We start from the raw sequence: 22,595 nt of genomic DNA on the forward strand, positions 1-22,595 counted from the left end.
CTTCTATTGAATTCAGTGGGACCAAACTGGCCTGCTACAATGTTAGTACTGTCTGCTTCCAGCTTTGACCACATTGATAGCAACGTCGGGAATCAGCTGACCAGCAGGAATCCCTAGTGGCAGACCCCCACCGCTCATCTACAAATGACCTATCCTGAAAATTGGGCTAGTTTTTTTTTTTGCAAACATTGATGGCCTCTCCTGATTCATGACTATGTAGAGCAAAAATAGTAAAGAGGCCTAAGTAGCCTCGAAAGCTTGCAAATATATTTTTTTCTGGTTAGCTAGTTAAGGTATCACCACTATAATGCTTTTGGTTTTTTTATACAAGAGTATTTAACCTCACACCAATCCATGACAGAAGGGAAAGTTCTTCATTTAGTTTCAAGTTTTCCTAGTTTTTGCAGAGATCTTGTTGGGCTTTTCGAAAGAGGGCTCATACCCCCAAGAATTCACACATCCTTGCTCTTATCTTAAGATTGCATGCTGACATTTAGTAATTTAGTGGTGCATTACATCTTTTAGCTGCCAGGAGTAGTTCCTACTAAAGGCATGTTTCGAGCAGATATACAAGGTCTTAATATGGTGCACATACAAGGCCAGATAAGACCAGTAGAGGAAGCTGGTCATTGACAAGTCACATGTTGTCATTTCTGTTGAAAAGATGATTCAGTTTGCTTCAGGAACTAAGTCATTCTAGCTAAATGTGTTTTATTAACTACTGCCATATTGTGCACCCAGAAAGTCTAGTCAAATCTTGGTTCAAAAGTTTTTCAAAGGCAGTGGTCAACAATCTTGCCCGTAGACTGTTAGGGTATACTGGTAGTTGTAGCTTTGTAACAGTGGGAGAGTCAAAAGCTGTGGACTACTGATTTAAGGTAAGGTTGACCACAAGGCTGGGTAGATAGTATCACCAATGGTCTTCAAAGGAATGGAAGGATCCGATTACTAATGGTGAGATCCTCAGACTGTTGAATAACAGTGGTAAATCTAATATCCAGTAAAATTTACATAAAATCCATAGAGAAGGTGACTGATGCATTTCAAGGTGACCTGGCTGATGGCATATGGGATGACTGGAAGAAGCTGGCTATTAAAGTACTTTGTGTACTGCATACGATTCAGCAATTGGTTACAGTTCTGATGTGGCATTTTGATGGTCATTAATGTATCTATGCACCTGTTAAAACAAAGACAATGCAGGTAAGCCTGGGTCACTGATTATACCTGTATTCAAAAGGAGTAGACCACAACACTGAAGAAAAAATTATATATCAATCTTAAGACCACAGCTAGACATCTGGTTGGGATGTTTTAAAATAAACATTCACATTATTTTGTCTGAATCAATTTTATTAGAAAAGAGACACAACACGTAGACATGTTAAATTAAATAACATTGTATACATATATTCAATAAAACATCCGCCATCTATGGGAAAATACAAGATAAGGGCCTTTTTAGAAAAGTTGTTTTTTTAAAATTATAACATAAAATATATTATTTTTATTTTGTGAATTCACAAATTTCCATTTTTTTTTCGTGCATGAGTCCTATTAATTAGAATAGGACCCTTACACCATTAGTGCATGATACTTGCTGTGGATTGGATAGTTGTTTGACAACCTGACCACCCAGGGTATAATTACGTCCCTTAACACCCATTGTCAGATTGGATTGGAGAGTATGACTGGACAAATCCTTTCATCTGACGTTGCCCAGTGGTCTGACATATTTTTAGGGTCTAAACTTGGAAGGAAAAGCTTAGCATGCTTCAGGTCCTCATTGAAAATTCCTTTTCATAAGGCTTTCGATCTGGACTTCCATTGTAAAAATCTGGAATTATAGTGGTCCCAGCCATGCTGGGTTATTTGCATTACTCTTTTTCATGCTATATAACTCTATATCTACTATCAATATAAGTGTTACCCACACTGTACACAGTAATCACTCCTTTGCTTTATAAAGTGCAAACATAATTACACTGTAGGAATATGAGTCATTGTCATAAGTGCTTGAATTCTAAGAGGAAAATGGGGTAAGGAGGACATGCCCAATGGTTTCTTGGAAGAGATAACCCTTTTAAGTAACTTCTTAGAACTTATCTCATCAAGACAACCCCTCTACCATATGCCGTGTTAGGGGCACCATAGAGGGCAGTCCCCTGCTCACAACCCCTTGAGCTAGAATGGAGAGCTACTCTAGCAGACACAAACTATCCATGTATTACATGGACAGGCAATCATTTTAATGGCCACCATGGCTAATAGCAGTTTCTCCTGGCAAACTCTACTGTGTACCAGGGATGATTTGAGCCAGGTGGCTCCTGAACAGAAGTTGTGTCTGATGAGACAACTCTCTTAATGCCCAATGAGATGTCAAGTTTTTGAGTGTTGTTTCTGGTGAAGCTGGTCCCCAATGTCCACCTTTACAAATTATATTCCATAGAAAAATAAATTATGATATCCTGATGACTAATCAATGCAAAAAGTGAATGCTCCCCCGAAGGCAAGTGGTCTGTTTTATAGCCAGCTTTATATAGGATTGTCTTCTGCACGTTTTGACGATGAACCCTGTAATAGCAGAACCTGGGCCTACAGGAGAGCTCTCTGTTAAGCCAGTCCAGACATGTTTTTTGTGAAAACATTATACTATTGTAGACATAGCTGAGAATTTGCCTAGAATTATACAGAAAAAAAAACCTTTAATGCAGATTAGCAAAACTCTCCCTATTGTGGGGGCTCCTAGTGGTATGGTAAAGTGATAACTTAAACTGCTGGCTAGTATGCAATACGTAGAGGGTTGCAGGTGATGATTTCCCACCAGTGCAATTGTCTGACTAGTCTTCCATGTCTATAACATGTAAGAATAAAAGTGCAGGTAATGATCTAACATTTTCCATGGGACACCATAAGCATGGTTGTATAGAACATAAAAATGGTTCTTCTCTCCACAACATTTTAACATGGTCCCACTTAAATTGAAGGTAAAGCTCAAGGAAGGCACTTTGGTTTTTCTTGCAGAACTCTTTACTGTGATATTAGAATAGTGATTACAAGTTGAACATTACTAATATGACAGCTTATAATCCATTATTATGCTCTGGAGCAACCAATCAGTGCCTCTCTCTCCTTAAAGCAGCATGTCACAGCCCTCAATGTGTGCCTCCATGATGATTCTGTAACAAGACTGCATGGGCCATTTTATTACACCTTCTCAAGGTTCTGATGGTCTCCCTCAGACTTTCCTTGGGCATGACAAAATTACCTTTGTAACTCAGCCTATTCTATATATGTGCTGTACATGGAACTGACATTTTCTGTTTATTATACTCTTTACTAGGTGTCTGTTTTCTCTCGCCATGCGATTTTGTCATCAGTTATATGACTCTTTTGGGAAATCCCATATGTAGTGTCTACAAAGTTTTGTTTAGCGGTGGTTGACAGTCTAGTACTGAGGGATGGATAGTTTCTGATGCTCCCTACGTTGAAAGAGCTCCGACAACACAGAACTGAACGCATCAGCCGGAGAACAGAGGGTCGTAATATGGTAAAAATCCACGGATCAATAATTGAATTCACCGATAGAAATCGTAAGGCTAAAAGGTCCATTTTGTCGTTTCCGTTATTGTTATCGACTCCATTAATATAGGCTCGTACCTGAAAAATATAAAATTCAAAGTTCACATAAGGATGATTGAATGATATTTAGGTGCCTTATTAACAATATAATAGAAACCTCTGCTTCCTCTTACACTATGTAATGGATGGCACAGTTTCAGCATACAGATTGCTTGTTGCCTGTTTACCAGGACAGGTGCTACTATGTTCCATTACAATTAACTGGCTGATGTGTATTTTCCAGTAAAACTGACATTCAAGATGTTCTACTTGGAATTAATGAATACGTAATGAGAGAATTAATTTCTGATGCATTTGTTGACTAATGCAAGAACAGCTTATTGGTTCTAAAACCTCATTAACAGGCTGAAAAATAACCATAAAATCCAAAAGATGCATTCAGCTAAATGTTTATAATGTCTGACAGGATGAAGTTATCTGATTCCATTAGACTGTTTTTCTTTGCTCAAACGGTACGTTAACGTAAATTATCTGCAAACTACTTACAAATAAAGGCTAATTAGTCCACATGGAAAGAGCTCAAAATATTATATTTTCTAATATAAGGTTTCATAGTGTTTTTTAGCAGGTGGCAAAACACAACTTGGATTAAGAACTGATTAATATAAATTAAATTTCCACTTTCTACAAAATCTTATCACTTTTTGATCACAGTTAATCCCGCGCCGAAACGGGGTGTTTTTTTTTCAATAGCCCCCCCCGTTCGGCGCGAGACAAACCCGATGCAGGGGTTTAAAAAAAAACAAAAACGGATAGTACTTACCCGAATCCCCGCGCTCCGGTGACTTCTTACTTACCTTGCGAAGATGGCCGCCGGGATCTTCACCCTCGGTGGACCGCAGGTCTTCTGTGCGGTCCATTGCCGATTCCAGCCTCCTGATTGGCTGGAATCGGCACACGTGACGGGGCGGAGCTACGAGGAGCAGCTCTCTGGCACGAGCGGCCCCATTCAGAAGGGAGAAGACCGGACTGCGCAAGCGCGTCTAATCGGGCGATTAGACGCTGAAAATTAGACGGCACCATGGAGACGAGGACGCTAGCAACGGAACAGGTAAGTGAATAACTTCTGTATGGCTCATAATTAATGCACAATGTACATTACAAAGTGCATTAATATGGCCATACAGAAGTGTATACCCCAACTTTGTTTCGCGGGACAACCCCTTTAAGGTACTTGTTCGGACTGAAAATCAGACTGAAATGGCGCTCATTCACTTGAATGGGTGTATGCAAATGGCGTTTTGTTTGTTTTTTTCTGGATGAATTAGTCCGCAGCAGCATGTCCTATTGTCTGATTTTCAGATGAGAATAGCACATGTCAATATGTGGTGTCCCGCACATCATACAGCACACGGATGGAATGTCCATGCACTTTCCGATCCTAGTTGTACCCAATTTAGAGTGCAAATTTTTATTAGTTTTTATTGAGAAATTTTTCAGATAAAATAAACATTTCAAGAACGTCTCGTAGGATCTTGTGAAAAGAAAATTAACATATGTAATAATACAAAATAGAACAATTCGGGCCAACTCCTACTACATCTCACTCTTAATTTTTATGGTGTTTAATACCTTTGGATGAGATATAGATTCAGTATCTCAGGTAGTACTTGGCTCGACAATAAGATTAAATCCTATCTTCATCCATATAAGACAAGAGAAAAGGGAAAAAAAGTGGTGGTGGAAAAACAAGGGAAAGAGGGAAGGGGGAAAGCAGGTAGGCTGAGTATTGTTAACCCTGCCATTCTGATGGCTCACAGATGGGTTCTATCTTCATCATGCCTAAGAGAACAAGTCTGGAATTCTAGAGTACTCAAATTCTATCCACGGCTGCCATACAGGTGTGACATCTCCTGTTGTCATTCAGACATGGAAGGAACGTGAGTGGCACAGTATGACCACCCTAGCAGCTGCCATGCAGACATGGAAGGAACGTGAGTGGCGTTGTATGACCACCCTAGCAGCTGCCAGGCAAAATTGTAGAAAACCTCTCTTTGGATTTAATTGAGCCTGGGAGTATAGAAAGAAGGGCAACTTGTGGGGCGTTATCTATTCTCTTATGGTGTATTAAATTGTATGTGGAAAATATTTTTGTCCCAAAAATGTTTTATAATTAGAGATGAGCGAGCACCGAAATGCTTGGGTGCTCGTTACTCGGGACGAAATTTTCGCGATGCTCGAGGGTTCGTTTCGAGTAACGAACCCCATTGAAGTCAATGGGCGACTCGAGCATTTTTGTATATCGCCGATGCTCGCTAAGGTTTTCATTTGTGAAAATCTGGGCAATTCAAGAAAGTGATGGGAACGACACAGCAACGGATAGGGCAGGCGAGGGGCTACATGTTGGGCTGCATCTCAAGTTCCCAGGTCCCACTATTAAGCCACAATAGCGGCAAGAGTGGGCCCCCCCTCCCAACAACTTTTACTTCTGAAAAGCCCTCATTAGCAATGCATACCTTAGCTAAGCACCACACTACCTCCAACAAAGCACAATCACTGCCTGCATGACAGTCCGCTGCTTCTTCTCCTGGGTTACATGCTGCCCAACCCCGCACGACACAGTGTCCACAGCGCACACCAAAGTGTCCCTGCGCAGCCTTCAGCTGCACTCATGCCACACCACCCTCATGTCTATTTATAAGTGCGTCTGCCATGAGGAGGAACCGCAAGCACACACTGCAGAGGGTTGGCACGGCTAGGCAGCGACCCTCTTTAAAAGGGGCGGGGCGATTGCCTCTGTACAGCATTGTGGGCTATGAGAAATATAATCCTGTGCCACCGCCATCAGGAGCTGCACACGTGGGCATAGCAATGGGGAACCTATGTGCCACACACTATTCATTCTGTCAAGGTGTCTGCATGCCCCAGTCAGACCGCGTTTTTTTATAAATAGTCACAGGCAGGTACAAATCCACAATGGGAATTCCGTGTGCACCCACAGCATGGGTGGCTCCCTGGAACCCACCAGCTGTACATAAATGTATCCCATTGCAGTGCCCATCACAGCTGAGGTAACGTCCGATTAAATGCAGGTGGTATTCGGCCCACACTGCATGCCCCAGTCAGACTGAGGTTCTTTAGAAGTGTACACATGGAGTTACAACTCCGTGTGGACCGACAGCATGGGTGGGTGCCAGGAACCCACCGGCGGTACATAAATATATCCCATTGCATTGCCCATCACAGCTGAGGTAATGTCATATTTAATGCAGGTGGGCTTCGGCCCACACTGCATGCCCCTGTCAGACTGGGGTTCTTTAGAAGTAGACACATGCAGTTACAACTCCCTGTGGACCCACAGCATGGGTGGGTGCCAGGAAGCCACCGGCGGTACATAAATATATCCCATTGCATTGCCCATCACAGCTGATGTAACGTCAGCTTTAATGCAGGTGGGCAAAAAATTAATTGGATTACACTGTAGGCGAGGGCCCCAAAAAATTGGTGTACCAACAGTACTAATGTACCTCTGAAAAATTGCCCATGCCCAACCAAGAGGGCAGGTGAAACCCATTAATCGCTTTGGTTAATGTGGCTTAATTGGTAACTAGGCCTGGAGGCAGCCCAGTTAAAATAAAAATTGGTTCAGGTGAAAGTTTCAACGCTTTAATGAGCATTGAAACGTATAAAAATTGTTTAGAAAAATTATATGACTGAGCCTTGTGGGCCTAAGAAAAATTGCCCGTTCGGCGTAATTACGTGAGGTTTCAGGAGGAGGAGCAGGAGGAGGAGGATGAATAGAATACACAGATTGATGAAGCAAAAATGTCCCCGTTTTTGATGGTGATAGAGAACAATGCTTCCATCCGCGGGTGCAGCCTACGTATTTCTTAGGTATCGCTGCTGTCCGCTGGTGGAGAAGAGAAGTCTGGGGACATCCAGGCTTTGTTCATCTTGATGAGTGTAAGCCTGTCGGCACTGTCGGTTGACAGGCGGGTACGCTTATCCGTGATGATTCCCCCAGCCGCACTAAACACCCTCTCTGACAAGACGCTAGCCACAGGACAAGCAAGCACCTCCAGGGCATACAGCGCGAGTTCAGGCCACGTGTCCAGCTTCGACACCCAATAGTTGTAGGGGGCAGAGGCGTCACCGAGGACGGTCGTGCGATCGGCTACGTACTCCCTCACCATCCTTTTACAGTGCTCCCGCCGACTCAGCCTTGACTGGGGAGCGGTGACACAGTCTTGCTAGGGAGCCATAAAGCTGGCAAAGGCATTGGAGAATGTTCCCCTGCCTGCGCTGTACATGCTGCCTGATCTCTGCACCTCCCCTGCTACCTGGCCCTCGGAACTGCGCCTTCTGCCACTAGCGCTGTCGGATGGGAATGTTACCATAAGTTTGTCCGCCAGGGACCTGTGGTATAGCATCACTCTCGAACCCCTTTCCTCTTCGGGTATGAGAGTGGAAAGGTTCTCCTTATACCGTGGGTCGAGCAGTGTGTACACCCAGTAATCCGTAGTGGCCAGAATGCGTGTAACGCGAGGGTCTCGAGAAAGGCATCCTAACATGAAGTCAGCCATGTGTGCCAGGGTACCTGTACGCAACACATGGCTGTCCTCACTAGGAAGATCACTTTCAGGATCCTCCTCCTCCTCCTCCGGCCATACACGCTGAAAGGATGACAGGCAAGCAGCATGGGTACCGTCAGCAGTGGGCCAAGCTGTCTCTTCCCCCTCCTCCTCATGCTCCTCCCCCTCCTCCTCAACCCGCTGAGATATAGACATGAGGGTGCTCTGACTATCCAGTGACATACTGTCTTCCCCCGCCTCCGTTTCCAAGCGCAAAGCGTCTGCCTTTATGCTTTGCAGGGAACTTCTCAAGAGGCATAGCAGAGGAATGGTGACGCTAATGATTGCAGCATCCCCGCTCACCATCTGGGTAGACTCCTCAAAGTTTCCAAGGACCTGGCAGATGGCTGCCAACCAGGCCCACTCTTCTGTAAAGAATTGAGGAGGCTGACTCCCACTACGCCGCCCATGTTTGAGTTGGTATTCCACTATAGCTCTACGCTGCTCATAGAGTCTGGCCAACATGTGGAGCGTAGAGTTCCACCGTGTGGGCACGTCGCACAACAGTCGGTGCACTGGCAGATTAAACCGATGTTGCAGGGTCCGCAGGGTGGCAGCGTCCGTCTTGGAGTTGCGGAAACGTGCGCTGACCCAGCGCACCTTTCCGAGCAGGTATGACAAGTGTGGGTAGCTTTTCAGAAAGCGCTGAACCACCAAATTAAAGACATGGGCCAGGCATGGCATGTGCGTGAGGCTGCCGAGCTGCAGAGCCGCCACCAGGTTACGGCCGTTGTCACACACGACCATGCCCGGTTGGAGGCTCAGCAGCGAAAGCCAGCGGTCGGTCTGCTCTGTCAGACCCTGCAGCAGTTCGTGGGCCATGTGCCACTTCTCTCCTAAGCTGAGTAGTTTCAGCACGGCCTGCTGACGCTTGCCCACCGCTGTGCTGCCACGCCGCGCGACACCGACTGCTGGCGACGTGCTACTGCTGCTGACACATCTTGATTGCAAGACAGAGGTTGCGTTGGAGGAGGAGGAGGAGGGTGGTTTATTGGAGGAAGCATACACCGCCACAGATACCAGCACCGAGCTGGGGCCCGCAATTCTGGGGGTGGGTAGGACGTGAGCGGTCCCAGGCTCTGACTCTTTCCCAGCCTCGACTAAATTCACCCAATGTGCCGTCAGGGAGATTTAGTGGCCCTGCCCGCCTGTGCTTGTCCACGTGTCCGTTGTTAAGTTGACCTTGGCAGTAACCGCGTTGGTGAGGGCGCGTACAATGTTGCGGGAGACGTGGTCGTGCAGGGCTGGGACGGCACATCGGGAAAAGTAGTGGCGACTGGGAACCGAGTAGCGCGGGGCCGCCACCGCCATCATGCTTTTGAAAGCCTCCGTTTCCACAAGCCTATACGGCAGCATCTCCAGGCTGATCAGTTTGGCAATGTGCACGTTTAACGCTTGAGCGTGCGGGTGCGTGGCGGCGTACTTGCGCTTGTGCTCCAACACTTGCGCTAGCGACATCTGGACGCTGCGCTGAGAGACATTGCTGGATGGGGCCGAGGACAGCGGAGGTGAGGGTGTGGGTGCAGGCCGGTAGGCACTCGTGCCTGTGTCCTCAGAGGGGGGTTGGATCTCAGTGGCAGGTTGGGGCACAGGGGGAGAGGCAGTGGTGCAAACCGGAGGCAGTGAACGGCCTTCGTCCCACCTTGTGGGGTGCTTGGCCATCATATGCCTGCGCATGCTGGTGGTGGTGGCTCCCCAGCTGATCTTGGCGCGACAAAGGTTGCACACCACTGTTCGTCGGTGGTCAGGCGTCTCTGTGAAAAACTGCCACACCTTAGAGCACCTTGGCCTTTGCAGGGTGGCATGGCGTGAGGGGGAAACAGTTGGTGGATTATTCGGTCTGGCCCTGCCTCTACCCCTGGCCACTGCACTGGCTCGGCCTGTGCCCACACCCTGATTTGGGCCTCCGCGTCCTCGCCCGTGTCCACGTCCTCTAGGCCTACCCCTACCCCACAGCATGCTGGATTTCCAGTAGTGCAGAAACAGAACGCTGTAATTAAATGTGCCGCTTATTGGCCTGTGGTTGGAGGCTGACTTCGCTTACAGAACGCACAGCAGAGGCAGGAAAGAATTTTGCGCAAGCCTGCTGTAACACTTAGCTGGCTGCGTATGAATTAGGAGAACTACCCCCAGCAGAGACCCAGTACACTTGTGGACAGGAATACAGCGGTGATGTAAGAGGCAACACAGAGGCAGGAAAGAATTTTGCGCAAGACTGCTGTAACACTTAGCTGGCTGCATATGAATTAGGACAACTACCCCCAGCAGAGACCCAGTACACTTGTGGACAGGAATACAGCGGTGATGTAAGAGGCAACACAGAGGCAGGAAAGAATTTTGCGCAAGCCTGCTGTAACACTTAGCTGGCTGCGTATGAATTAGGACAACTACCCCCAGCAGAGACCCAGTACACTTGTGGACAGGAATACAGCGGTGATGTAAGAGGCAACACAGAGGCAGGAAAGAATTTTGCGCAAGCCTGCTGTAACACTTAGCTGGCTGCGTATGAATTAGGACAACTACACCCAGTACACAGAGGACGGTCACAGGCAGCCCAAATATATTTTTTTTCCCAAATGTTTTTGGAAAGGCCCACTGCCTATATACACTAAATATGTCTTCTGTCCCTGCCTCACCACTACTGGCCCTGGACAATGTAAAATTACTGCAGGACGCAATGCTCTGCACGGCCGATATAGAAAAAAAAAAAAAAGTGCAACACTGCAAAAAGCAGCCTCCACACTACTGCACACGGTTAGATGTGGCCCTAAGAAGGACCGTTGGGGTTCTTGAAGCCTAAAATAACTCCTAACGCTCTCCCTATAGCAGCTCCGGCACCAGCAGCACTGTCCCTGATCTCTGTCAGAATGCATCTGTGGCGAGCCGCGGGAGGGGACGATTTTTATACTCGGGTGACACCTGATCTCGCCAGCCACTCACTGCAGGGGGGTGGTATAGGGCTTAAACGTCGCAGGGGGAAGTTGTAATGCCTTCCCTGTCTTTCTATTGGCCAGAAAAGCGCGCTAACGTCTCAGAGATGAAAGTGAAAGTAACTCGAACATCGCGTGGTACTCGCCTCGAGTAACAAGCATCTCGAACACGCTAATACTCGAACGAGTATCAAGCTCGGACGAGTACGTTCGCTCATCTCTATTTATAATGTTAGAACACCACCAGACGTGGATCATAGTACCTTTAACAGTTCCACAGTGCCAAAAAAAGCTCAGAGACTGAATTGAATATAGTGTGGAGACGAGCAGGATATCTGTACCACCTTAATAGTATCTTGTAGCTTTTTTCTTGAGCCGCGCAGGCTATAGGCAGTTTGTGTATAAATATAAACACCTTCTGCCAGTCGCTCTAGTCTAGGGGATCGTTACTCCCAAATCCTGTTCCTATGCCTGTTTAAAGCTAGGACCAGTGTTGTAAGTCCCCTGGGTCAGCAAGCCATAGATCAGGGAGACTGTTTTCACAACAGTTTCCTCCTGTGCACACAATTTCTCAAAAGCTGTTAGTGCTGTACCAAAAGAGCAGCCATGTCTGCGGGTAGAGAGAAAAGATCGCAGTTGATAATATTCTAACCAGGGGAGATTGAGGTCAACAAATCTAATTCTGAGCTCCTGAAAGGACTGAGCTGAGAGGCCACTAAGAATGTGATAGACCTGGGTTTTTTTTCCGCATCTCCCATCCCAGGAAACTATTTCGGGTATTACCTGGCAGGAATGCTGGGTTTCTGAAAAGTGGTGTTAGGGGACTATCCTCTCTAGATAGGATTTTTTAACGTAATTTTGAGTCCCAAAGTCTAATTGTCTCTTTCAGAAAAGAGTTCGCGGAGACGGCAGTAGCCCTATTGCTGGATCTTATCTATAGGAAGGGGTCTTATCGGAATCGGACAATCTACCAGGACTACCCATTGCTTACCAGTAGTATGGTAGTGCTAATCTAAGCAGTGTGTTAAGACTGTAGATGTATGGTAGAGTATGACATTTGGCAAACCTACCCCCCCTTCCAGCCATTAGTCTTAAGGTCCATTTACACGGAACTGTTCGCTAAAAAAACCACTCAAACTACAGTTTGAGTAACAGTTTTGAACAATCATTTTGCATAACTCTAAGTAGCTAATTAGCTACTTAAGAGTTAATGCAGGCGAAGCAGGATACTGCCGGGGTAGCTCAGAGAACAATGCAGCTGTTTTGTATACGCAAACAGCTGCTTTGTTCTTGGTGCTTTCAGCTGGTGTCCCGTGAGAACTGCCAGCGGGATACCAGCTGAAAGAATGCTATCAGCACTGCCCGCTAAGATATCAGTGTGCGGCGCCGATAAGGCTCATCGCTCATTTCTAGCTGGCTAGAAATGAGCGATGAACGAACAGTGTGCGATGGCTGTGCCTTTAGACACGATGATTATCGCTCAAAGGACAGCTTTTGAGCAAATTTTGAGCGATAATCGTTGTGTCTAAATGGTCCTTTAGGAAATTATAAAATTCTGATTCCCAGTCGTAGTCTCTGTCATCCCCATACAAATGTGATCAGGGCTGATCGTTATCTGTCAAAGAACAATACAGGAGGTATAATAGGAACCGCCTGAAAGATGTAGAAAAACCTTGGTAGCACATCCATTTTAAGGATATTTATCTGTCCAAACTATGACAGGTTTTTAGTAGTGTGGTGTAAGAGAGGTCTTTTAATGTTAACTCCCAGAGGGACAAATAATTCAAGGGAAACCATTTGGAGTGGTCTGTTGGGATAAGTACTCCCAAATATTTAATAGCCTGCTGTTGCCACTTAATAGGGAAATGTTTTGTGATGTTTTTCCTCCGCTGGCGTCAGTGATCTGTTTAGAGCTTCTGTTTTTGAATAATTTATTTTAAAGTTGGATAGATGGCTAAAACAATCAAACTCTTGTAGTAGTTAAGGCGGAGTGATACGGGGCTGAGTGATGTAGAGTAAAAGGTTATCGGCATAGAGTGCTGTCTTATCACGGACTCCCCTATCTGCAGACCTTGGATATCGAGATTATTCCTGATTGCAGTTGGAAGGTGTTCCATCACGAGTGCAGCTTTTTAAATGCTGGGTGCATGTACCCTAAACGTCTGCTGGTGGCTCTTGGAAACGGACAGTGATTTGTCTCCGCCCCATTGTCAGTCATGTGATTTAACTGCTAAGGCTAAACTGTGTAACTGACACGTGAGTTCCCACATTACACTGTTCTTTGGTAACTAAACAGAATTCTGAATGGGACTTTAGACCTGAATGGAAAAGTAATAATCATATAGCTCTAAACCAGTGTGAGAGAAGTAGGCCAAACACCCTTTGTACAGCAAGTGATGGCATATCCTAACAATACACCATAACTTACCATGAGGGGGAATAACCTGTTAATGAAGGGCAAAATGATGCCTGTGACTAATTGCATGCATATCATAAGAACATTCTTGAAATTGGATTTTAGCAATTGTTCCATGTTTTGCTATAAAATATGCTATATTGACTGTATGTTATTTTTTTATGTGACAGGGACAGAGCCTTACTTAAAGGAGTTGTAAACTATTGATGACCAATCCACATTATAGGCCATCATTAATAGATCGGCAGGGGCCAATTCACTAATCTGCTATTTGTCGGGACGATGTCATGTGCTAAGCTGCTATCTGCAGGTAGCAGACTGCTTCATTCTCACTGTAATGGCCTAGCTTGGTATTGCATGCCATTCACTTCATTAGAAACTTTACCTGTAATACAAAACCTGGCCACTGCAGTGGGATGGGAGCTATTTGCTTCCTGTAATAATCTGCTCAGTGCATGAACACATCAGCCCTGTGAACAGCTGATCGGCGAGGATTCATCACAGATTTCCCCATATCTATTATTGATTACCTTTGCTGTGGATAGGTCACCAATAATTTGTAATTGGGCAACCCCTTTAAATACCCATATCATTGTCTGACCTGCCTATATACTCTTACCATTGACCCCCAATTTGCCAATATACCCCTACCATTGAGCTTTGCCCTAGATTATCACTTCAACAGGTAGATCTGATATATTCTGTTAATGTATACTGGATTTTAGCAACATTGTGGAGCTATGTCATGTTCACATTTATGGGGTAAAGTGACTGTCGCCATGCTTTTGCACCCCTTGCTGAGAGCAGGATAAGATGATTACAGTGACATGTCTGCTGTATGTACTTGTGCAGTCATATCCATGGAAAACGGACACAGAACTAGTCCTGCATACCCCCTTTAGACACAATGATTATTGCTCAAAAGATGGCTTTTGAGCGATAATCGTGTCTAAATCCGCGGCCATCGTGCACTGTTCCTGCACGATTCGCTCATCGTTAACTTTCAGCTAGTAAAAAGACAACGATGAGTCTTATCAAGACCACGCGCTGAGTTCTCAGCGGTATACCGCTGATACTATTGCTTCAGCTGGTATCCTGCTCAGAGAACACAGCAGGAGTATGAAGAAGACAGCGCTCCAGCTGTGTTCTGCATACCCCGCTCAGAGTGCTCACCTGTATACCAGCTGAGCACTCCGTGAACACACCAGCAGTATGCAAAAGACAGCGCTCTAGCTGTCTTCTGTATACCCTGCTCGGAGCGCTTAGCTGTATACCAGCTGAGCGCTTTGTTAACACAGCAGGAGTATGCAGAAGACAGTGCTGTGTTCTGCATATCCCGCTCGGAGCGCTCAGCTGTATACCAGCCGAGCACTCTGAGAACACAGCTGGAGTATACAGAAGACAGCGCTCCAGCTGTGTTCTGCATACCCCACTTGGAGCGCTCAGCTGTATACCAGCTGAGCGCACCATGAACGCTGCAGAAGTTTGCAGAAGACAGCGCTCCAGCTGTGTTCTGCATACCCCGCTCAGAGCGCTCAGCTGGTAGCACTCTGAGAACACAGCAGTTCTCGAGTGCATAAATGCACACAACGATTATCACTCAAAAGATTGCCTTTGAGTGAAACTTGAGTGATAATCGTTGTGTCTAAATGGGCCTTAAGCCTACTTTAAGTAGTCCTCTATGCATTTGCTGCTACGGATAAAAGGCAAGTTTCTCAAACTACCACACAAGATACACACAGCAGACATATCACTGTAATCAGTGTGCCTGTCACTACCTTATGCTGTCCTCAGAGGGATGAAAAAAAGAATGTGCCAGTCTCTTTAAGGCCTTAGTCAGACGGGCGTTTTTTCGCGCGATTTGCGCATGCGATTCGCGCATATATAGAACCAATGGTTCGCTATGGTATCGGTCACATGTCCGCTTTTTATGCGGATATGCGATAAATTATAGGACACGACGATTCGCAGATCGCGCCTATCTGCGTTCGGCGTTTTATGTGCGCACCAAAATCATTTTTTTCGCCGGCCAATGCCAAGTTTCATGCGCATTTTGATGCGCACGGCGATTTTTCTCCGGTCAGACGGGCGTTTTGCTGCGACGATTAACGCGGCTAGGTGCAGATTTTTCCCGCGATTTTTCGCCCCCGGTCACGCGATTTGCGCATGCGCATCCGACATGCGATCCGCAAATCGCGCGAAAAAACGCCCGTCTGACTAAGGCCTAAAGGTGTAGTCCCATAAAAACAATGTATTCCCTCTCCATAGGAAATAACTTGCTGATAGGTAAAGCTTGACCCACTGAGATACCCACCACTCTGGAGAACTGGCCATGAAAGAGGCATGAGCAGCAGATAGGTGCAATTCATAGTAAGTTAGTAACATAGTATGTAAGGCCGAATGAAGACAATGTCCATCTAGTTTAGCCTGTTGAACCTCCTTGTTGATCCAGAGGAAGGCAAAAAACCCCAAGATACAGAAGCCAATCGGCCCTTTCATGAGAAAAAATCCTTCCAGACTCCCTAATGGCAGTCAGACTGATCCCTGGATCATCCTCAAGTCCAGAGGATCTTGGTGCAACCAGCCTTTTCCAAGCTTCTTTCATGGACTGATCTGATTTACTGATCCGTGGTCGGGATCCTACATTGAGCGTGCAGTTTTTATATGCTTCCCACAGGAAGTGGTATATTTGTGTGCTGCTGTCTACATCGTATACTCTGGAGAACTGGGATTTAGAGCTTGCCTGAATGTGGCTGTCACATTTGCGCACCACCACTCTGTTTATTTCACTGAGACTGCTAAAGATGATCAAGTTCAAGCGCTTTTGTTATCTCTAGCAGCCCCACTAAAATGAATGAAGTGGCAGCACATGTGTGACTGTTGCTTCATTCATTCATTCAAGTACCCTCAGGACTCCAGTTCTTATGAGACGTGGGAGTCCCAGTATTTGGACCCCACCGATCAGCAAGTTATCCACATACTGTAGATAGGGAAAAACTTGTTTTCGTGGGGCAACTGGCTAACTCCACCAAAGGTGACACCACCTGTTAAAGTAATTACTTAATTTTGTGCTCTTGGTTAAAAACAAAAACAGACTTTAATACTTGAATTTTTAAAATGTCTTACATCTGATGACACCTTTGTGTTCACACTTGGTGAAGAAAATTCAAAGTGTCATGTTTCTCTGGCACCTTGCCCTCATTAACCTCATGTTGGATGTTTTTTTTCTTGGCAGTGTGACTTCAAATATTGACTGTACGTGCCACATATAGAAAGTCTGTGTAACACTTTACAAAAATCTTACATATAGCTCAGGTGCGGTGTGAAAGAATTCTTTTCAATACAGGGAACAAACATGTCCGAGCCGTGACAATTAACTTATTTTAAAATACTTTTGTTCAAAGTTGGTGTGCATCTGGCAGCAAGGTCTGACCTGCTTATTGATGGTATCTACAAAAATTGCTTTTTTTCTGCAACAGGTATAGAAACTGGTTGTTTATATCAGGGGTCCCCAACTCCAGTCCTCAGGGACCACCAACAGGTCATATTTTCAGGATATCCTATGGTAAGGACACCTGTGGCAATGTCTGAGGCACTGACAATAATTACATCACCTGTGTAACACTGAGGAAATCCTGAAAACATGACCTGTTGGTGGTCCCTGAGGACTGGAGTTGGGGAACACTGCTTTATATGATGAAGTCCATTTATAATGGTGATTTAAAGATATAGGTTCCCTTTAAAAAGAAACTGACAAGATTTCCTCATATGTCAGTTTTACTAAATTCACATATGCTGCCACTCATATTTGCTCATCCTGAGTGAATAACTTACATGCTTCGTCCCTGATCACATGACTGTGACATTATCAAAGGTCCTTCATCGCCAGTGAGGGAGTTACATGCTCTGCCCCTTATCAGATGACGGTGACATAATCAAAAGCCTTTTGCAGATTACGGGTGGACTACAAACCCCCTCACTCATAATCTCACTTGTGTATGGACGAACAGGTCGTCGTTAGTTTGACTAGTTATTATTAGGGCATATAATACCAGTGCTTCTGGAGACTCAGTGCTCCACACAGCTATGCTACATGCACATCACACAAGCACAGCTCTGGTACATGCACGTCACACACACACAGCGTGCCCCTGATCATCCGAAATGAGTGAGATACATGATCTGCACCTAATCACATGACTGTAACGTCATCAAAGGTCCTTCATCCGGAGGTCATCCTGAGTGAGTGAGTTATGCATCCCCAACAAACCCTCACGGCCTCAGTTGCTGTTGAATAAGACCTGTGATGTCACAGTCATGAGATAAGGGGCAGAGCATGTAACTCACTTGCGCCGCATGAAGCACCGTAATACTCCACCCCGATCATCTGGAGTGAGTTACATGCTCCGCCCCTGATCACATGACGGCCTCACTTGGAATAGGACCTTTGATGATGTCACCATTATGTGATCAGGGGCGGAGCATGTAACTCACACACAGACGGACAAGTGGTTGTTGGCAGTTAATCAATGGCTGATGTTAACTTATACAAGTAATTGTAGATGCCTAGAACTGCTTGTATGAAAAACTATTGATGACGAAAAATTATATCCAGCATCCAAAAGTAAAATAAAACTTCCATTTCATTGTATCATGTTAAAAACCACCGCCTATTTGCACGCAAGTACCTCAAAGTCTCTGACGCGTTTTGGCAGAACATCTGCCTTAGTCATAGCATGCTTTTTATTTTACTTTTGGATGCTGGATACAATTTTTTTCATCCATACTAGTGAAGTCCAGGGCTTCAAGTTTCTCCGTGCATCCTTTTGGATTATACCTGTTCATTCTCAAACATATACATGAGGTGAACCCTTTTCTGTATTTTATGAAAAACTATGCCAAGATTTTTTTTAATCGCCATTTTGATCCGTTTAGTTTTTTTGCAGAAGCTGCAGCATTTGTAGAATGCTGAAATATACAGTAAAATTCCTTTAATCCAGTATTGATGGGACTTGATAGGTGATTATCAGATATGCTGATTAGTCATAGAAAGGTATGCAGAACCGCAGTATCACAAATTCTGCTTTATATTCGTCATAGGGATTTTTTGATTCTCTTCACTCAGCCTCAGAAATCTTATATTGATTGTATTATATCTCTGTGTTAGAAACAACTGCTGGACTATAAGATTTATCGAGCATTGGATTACACTAAATAATGTGAAAACATTTTTGTTTTGTTCCTGGGAATGTAGTAATGTAACGCTAGCTTGTCACATGTAACTAGTCATGTGCTTTTATTGAGTCATAACTTTGGTTTTGTCCCAACTGAGGCGGTATTTCCTATATTCTGTGCAGCATATCCCTGCATGCATCACCCCCAATCGTGGCAGATTGTAAGCAAACATGCATCTGTTTGTTAGTGCAAGTCTGGAGCTGCCAATAAAAAGTATACAGTGGTGCCTTGGGTTAAGATTTTAATTTGTTCTGTGATGGAGCTATTAACCCAAAACACTCATAAGTCAAATTAATTTTCCCCATTGAAATGAATGTAAAAGTCATTAATCTGTTCCAGATCACGAAGCTCTCCCACTTATTTCAATGGGGATGACGTTGAAAGCAATAGGACGCTGGCACCCCAGCAGTGATTTTCAGGGAAGGGCTTTAAATATAAGCCCTTCTCTGAAAAATCATTCCTAGCTGTAATAAAAAAATAAAAAATATATATACTCACCTGTCTGCCAGGGCTCAGGCATGTCTTGCCACCGCTTGTTCTCCCTGCACTGCTCTGAGGCTTTTCAGCAGGCGGGGATTAAAAATGCAAGGAAAACAAGAGGCGGCTAGTCACGCCTGAGCCCCGGAAGCGGCAGACAGGTGAGTATATATTTTTCACTACAGCTAGGGAAGGACTTATATTTAAAGCTCTTCCCTGAACAGCATTACAGGGGTTGTCAACAGGCCATTGCCTTCAATGGGGCCACCGGCAGCAGCGGCAGCCCCATTGAGAGCAAGGCTTGTAACCCTAATTTTTGCTCTTAAATCAGAGCAAAAATTTGGGATAGAGCCTGCTCTGAAGTCAAAAAGCTTGTAAGCTGCGGCACTCTTAACCCAAGGTATCACTGTACTTCAAATTTCTAGACGGCTCTAGACTTGCAAGAAAACAAAATAATGTGACCTTTGTAACAGAAAACTAGCATTAAGTACTCGGTAGCAAGACTTATTTTTTTCTTCGGATACCTAGTGTTATGGAAAGAAGGCTGTGGAGGCGCATCGTTGTTCCATTCACTTCAGCATTGGCTGCAGAGATTACCAAGTTTAAGCACTTTGGCAATCTCCAATGCAAACAAGCATAAGGAAAAATCACCGGTCTTATTGCATAATAGGAATTTTTCGAATAAATAGTTCCTCTAGTGACTACACCAAAGTTTAAGCTGTTTATAGATATTTTCTAAATATTTGTGACCTTAGGTATCAGAAACTAACGGTACCTTTACACAGGGGAACTATTGCCCAAATAGTCACTCATACAAGTTGTTGAAGCATACAAACAACAATTGGTCGGTACTGGTGTATCTTGTCTACACTGGAAGTAGGGGTGGAGACATGGGTGGCTGGGTACAGTAGTAGGGAAGGGCCAGGCTAGAAGGCCATGCCCCTCTGGCATGTACGTTTTTCTCTGGCCTGCAATCTGCAATCCTAGCGGCTGTTTCACATCTGGCGGCTGCGGCATGCCGTGTCAGCTCCTACCGACCCTGTGACTGTCCCCACGCCAGTCTCCAACTTTAACAGCTGCCGGCTGCGGCATGCTATCTGCACTCCTGCAGACTCTGTTACTCTCCTGCTGGCAGGTTGCCATCTCCACTCACATTTGTGGAGGTCTCCCATGCCGTCCTCCATCCCCGCTGAAGCCATCCCTCCCCTCACATGCTCCCATGCCATCTTCCCTCTGCCATGCCATCCTCTGTCCCCGCTGAAGGCGACCCTCCCGCTCTCACATGGTTCCATGCCGTTGCCACTCAGCTGCCTCCAAACACCGGTGTTCAGGGCCCTGCTGTGCTGCCTCCTCACCACTGCCGCCAGCAACACTGTCACTCTCCCTGTTCTCCATGCAGCCACTGCAGAGGGGGACCGCGGTGACTCTCCTCCCTCTCCTCTTCTCCCTGCAGCCGTTGCAGATGGGGGACTACTATCACTCTCCTCCCTGGTGTCATAGGTGGCTGAGCAGCAGCTGTAGCTTCTCGGCTTCTAATGAGGCATGTCCTTCAACTGAGGGCTGCCAAACCATGTCCCCACCCATTATTCTGGGGGAGACATAATGCACCAGTACCCAATTGGTCCTTTGTTTTTACACAGAGCAATGATTGGTCAATAGCTGTTTGCGTATATATCTTTCATAGGGGGATATCTCTATGCAAAGCCGTTTAAAAATCCTCTGCTGTTAAGTCATAGACGTTCGCATTTGAACAATAAACAACTACTTTTTAGGGAAGCTGAAAACTAGCTGCAAGTGGGCAAATTATCGTTTAGTGCCCCTATCGGTGGCCACATGCACATAGGATGACTATAGCCTGAATTCGCCATTTCTAGCGATTATTCGAATAATAATCATTCCATGTAAAGGTACCTTTAGGGTTACAACCTGGGAACAAAAAGTGTGTTACACTGTTATTAGACCTTCCATATTATCAGACGTTATGTATTATTGGGTGCCAGATTAAGACTTTCTTATCAGTGACAGACTAATGTAATTTGACTCTGCTTTGAGAAATGAAAAAAAAACTGTTTTGCAGACTTCCAGCTTCCTTTTCACCACCTTTTTATTATGCCCTAACTTGTAAAAGAATGTTATGTGTTTGTTAGGCTTGTACTTTGTCCCGTGTAAATATTGCCTTTCGGGATGAGAGAAAAAAGAGTTCACAGAAAAGTCTTATCCGGCTCTGGCATTTTCAGGTTCTCTGTTCTGATAATTTTTCAATGAAACTTTTCATCTAGAACCAAAAAGTTTGGACTAATCACATCCTCTCTTCTGAAAAAGTTGAAATCAATGAGCAGATGGGATGGTGTTGAGCAATTCTTTTAAACATAGTTGTCCACATTCTCCTAGCCTATAGCCAAGGGATGAATCTATAAAACCATCTGGTTTTCTTTTTGGGCCTATGTCTGAGTTAGGGCTCTTGTCCCCGGGCGAATTTTCACTGCGTTTCCCGGCAGACAGGTGAGTATATATATATTGTTTATTTTTTTACTCTGCTTGTTTGTGGGATAAGTCATGTTGTTTTTTTCTTGTCTTTTGTGCATCTTTTTTGTAGTTACCATGCAGTATAAATAACAGTATTAATAAATAACATGTTATTGTTATAAGGGTCCTGACGATTGTGGTGATACCATATGGGTATTTTTTTAAACACTTTTATAAAATAAAACCACCTTTGAAAAAAATGTTCACAGTAAATTTTTATGTATACACTTTAACATTTAACTATTTGTTTAGTTCCATTGGGGAATGTCACAATGTGATCTTTTGATAACATGAAAATGCATTGACATACATTTACAAAAGCATTATTGCCTGTCTGTAGGAAACTGATGGACTATTAATAGGTGCCTTTTAACAAGGTCTAACATGCAACCATAAGAGTCCAGGAGGTCTTTTGTTAGGCCCTTGCCTGTCCGTGCAACCCAACAAGTCAGTGAGGGGTGACAGAGGGGGCCCTCTTTCTGTCAAACCACTTAGATGCCATGGTCAATGGTTATAGGCTTGGCTTGACTGAATCAATTTGCTAAACTGGCCCTTTTCCTGTTTTTTAAAAGTTCTTTAAAACTCTGATTTATGTAATATGTTCTGTTAGCCCAGTATGAGTACCATGGGGTGAGCTGTATTGTGCTCATAATTGGGAGAGGCTGTAGTAAGCTCCTGGTTGGGACTTGGAAGGAACCCTGTATGTGTAGGCTGGTGAGACAGTTTCAGTGAGGTCTTGTGCTAAGGTGTGGCCTGCTTTTACATTCCTGAATTAGACTTGGGTGAACTGAGTACACA

General features: G+C 44.9%; 1 protein-coding gene across 2 annotated transcripts in view; it reads right to left on the minus strand.

Moving 5' to 3' along the window:
* Positions 1 to 1,345: 1,345 nt before the first annotated feature.
* Positions 1,346 to 22,595, minus strand: part of PTGER2 (prostaglandin E receptor 2) — a 47,781-nt gene continuing 26,531 nt past the window's right edge. For both annotated transcript variants that reach the window (XM_066608015.1, XM_066608014.1), the window contains one exon: positions 1,346 to 3,660. In XM_066608015.1, coding sequence (XP_066464112.1) covers positions 3,340 to 3,660 — 321 coding nt within the window. In that variant the 3' untranslated portion in view covers positions 1,346 to 3,339. The remainder of the gene's footprint in view (positions 3,661 to 22,595) is intronic.

The sequence above is a fragment of the Eleutherodactylus coqui genome, chromosome 6 (assembly GCF_035609145.1).
Source record: "Eleutherodactylus coqui strain aEleCoq1 chromosome 6, aEleCoq1.hap1, whole genome shotgun sequence".
In the NCBI taxonomy this organism is placed as follows: Eukaryota; Metazoa; Chordata; class Amphibia; order Anura; family Eleutherodactylidae; genus Eleutherodactylus; species Eleutherodactylus coqui.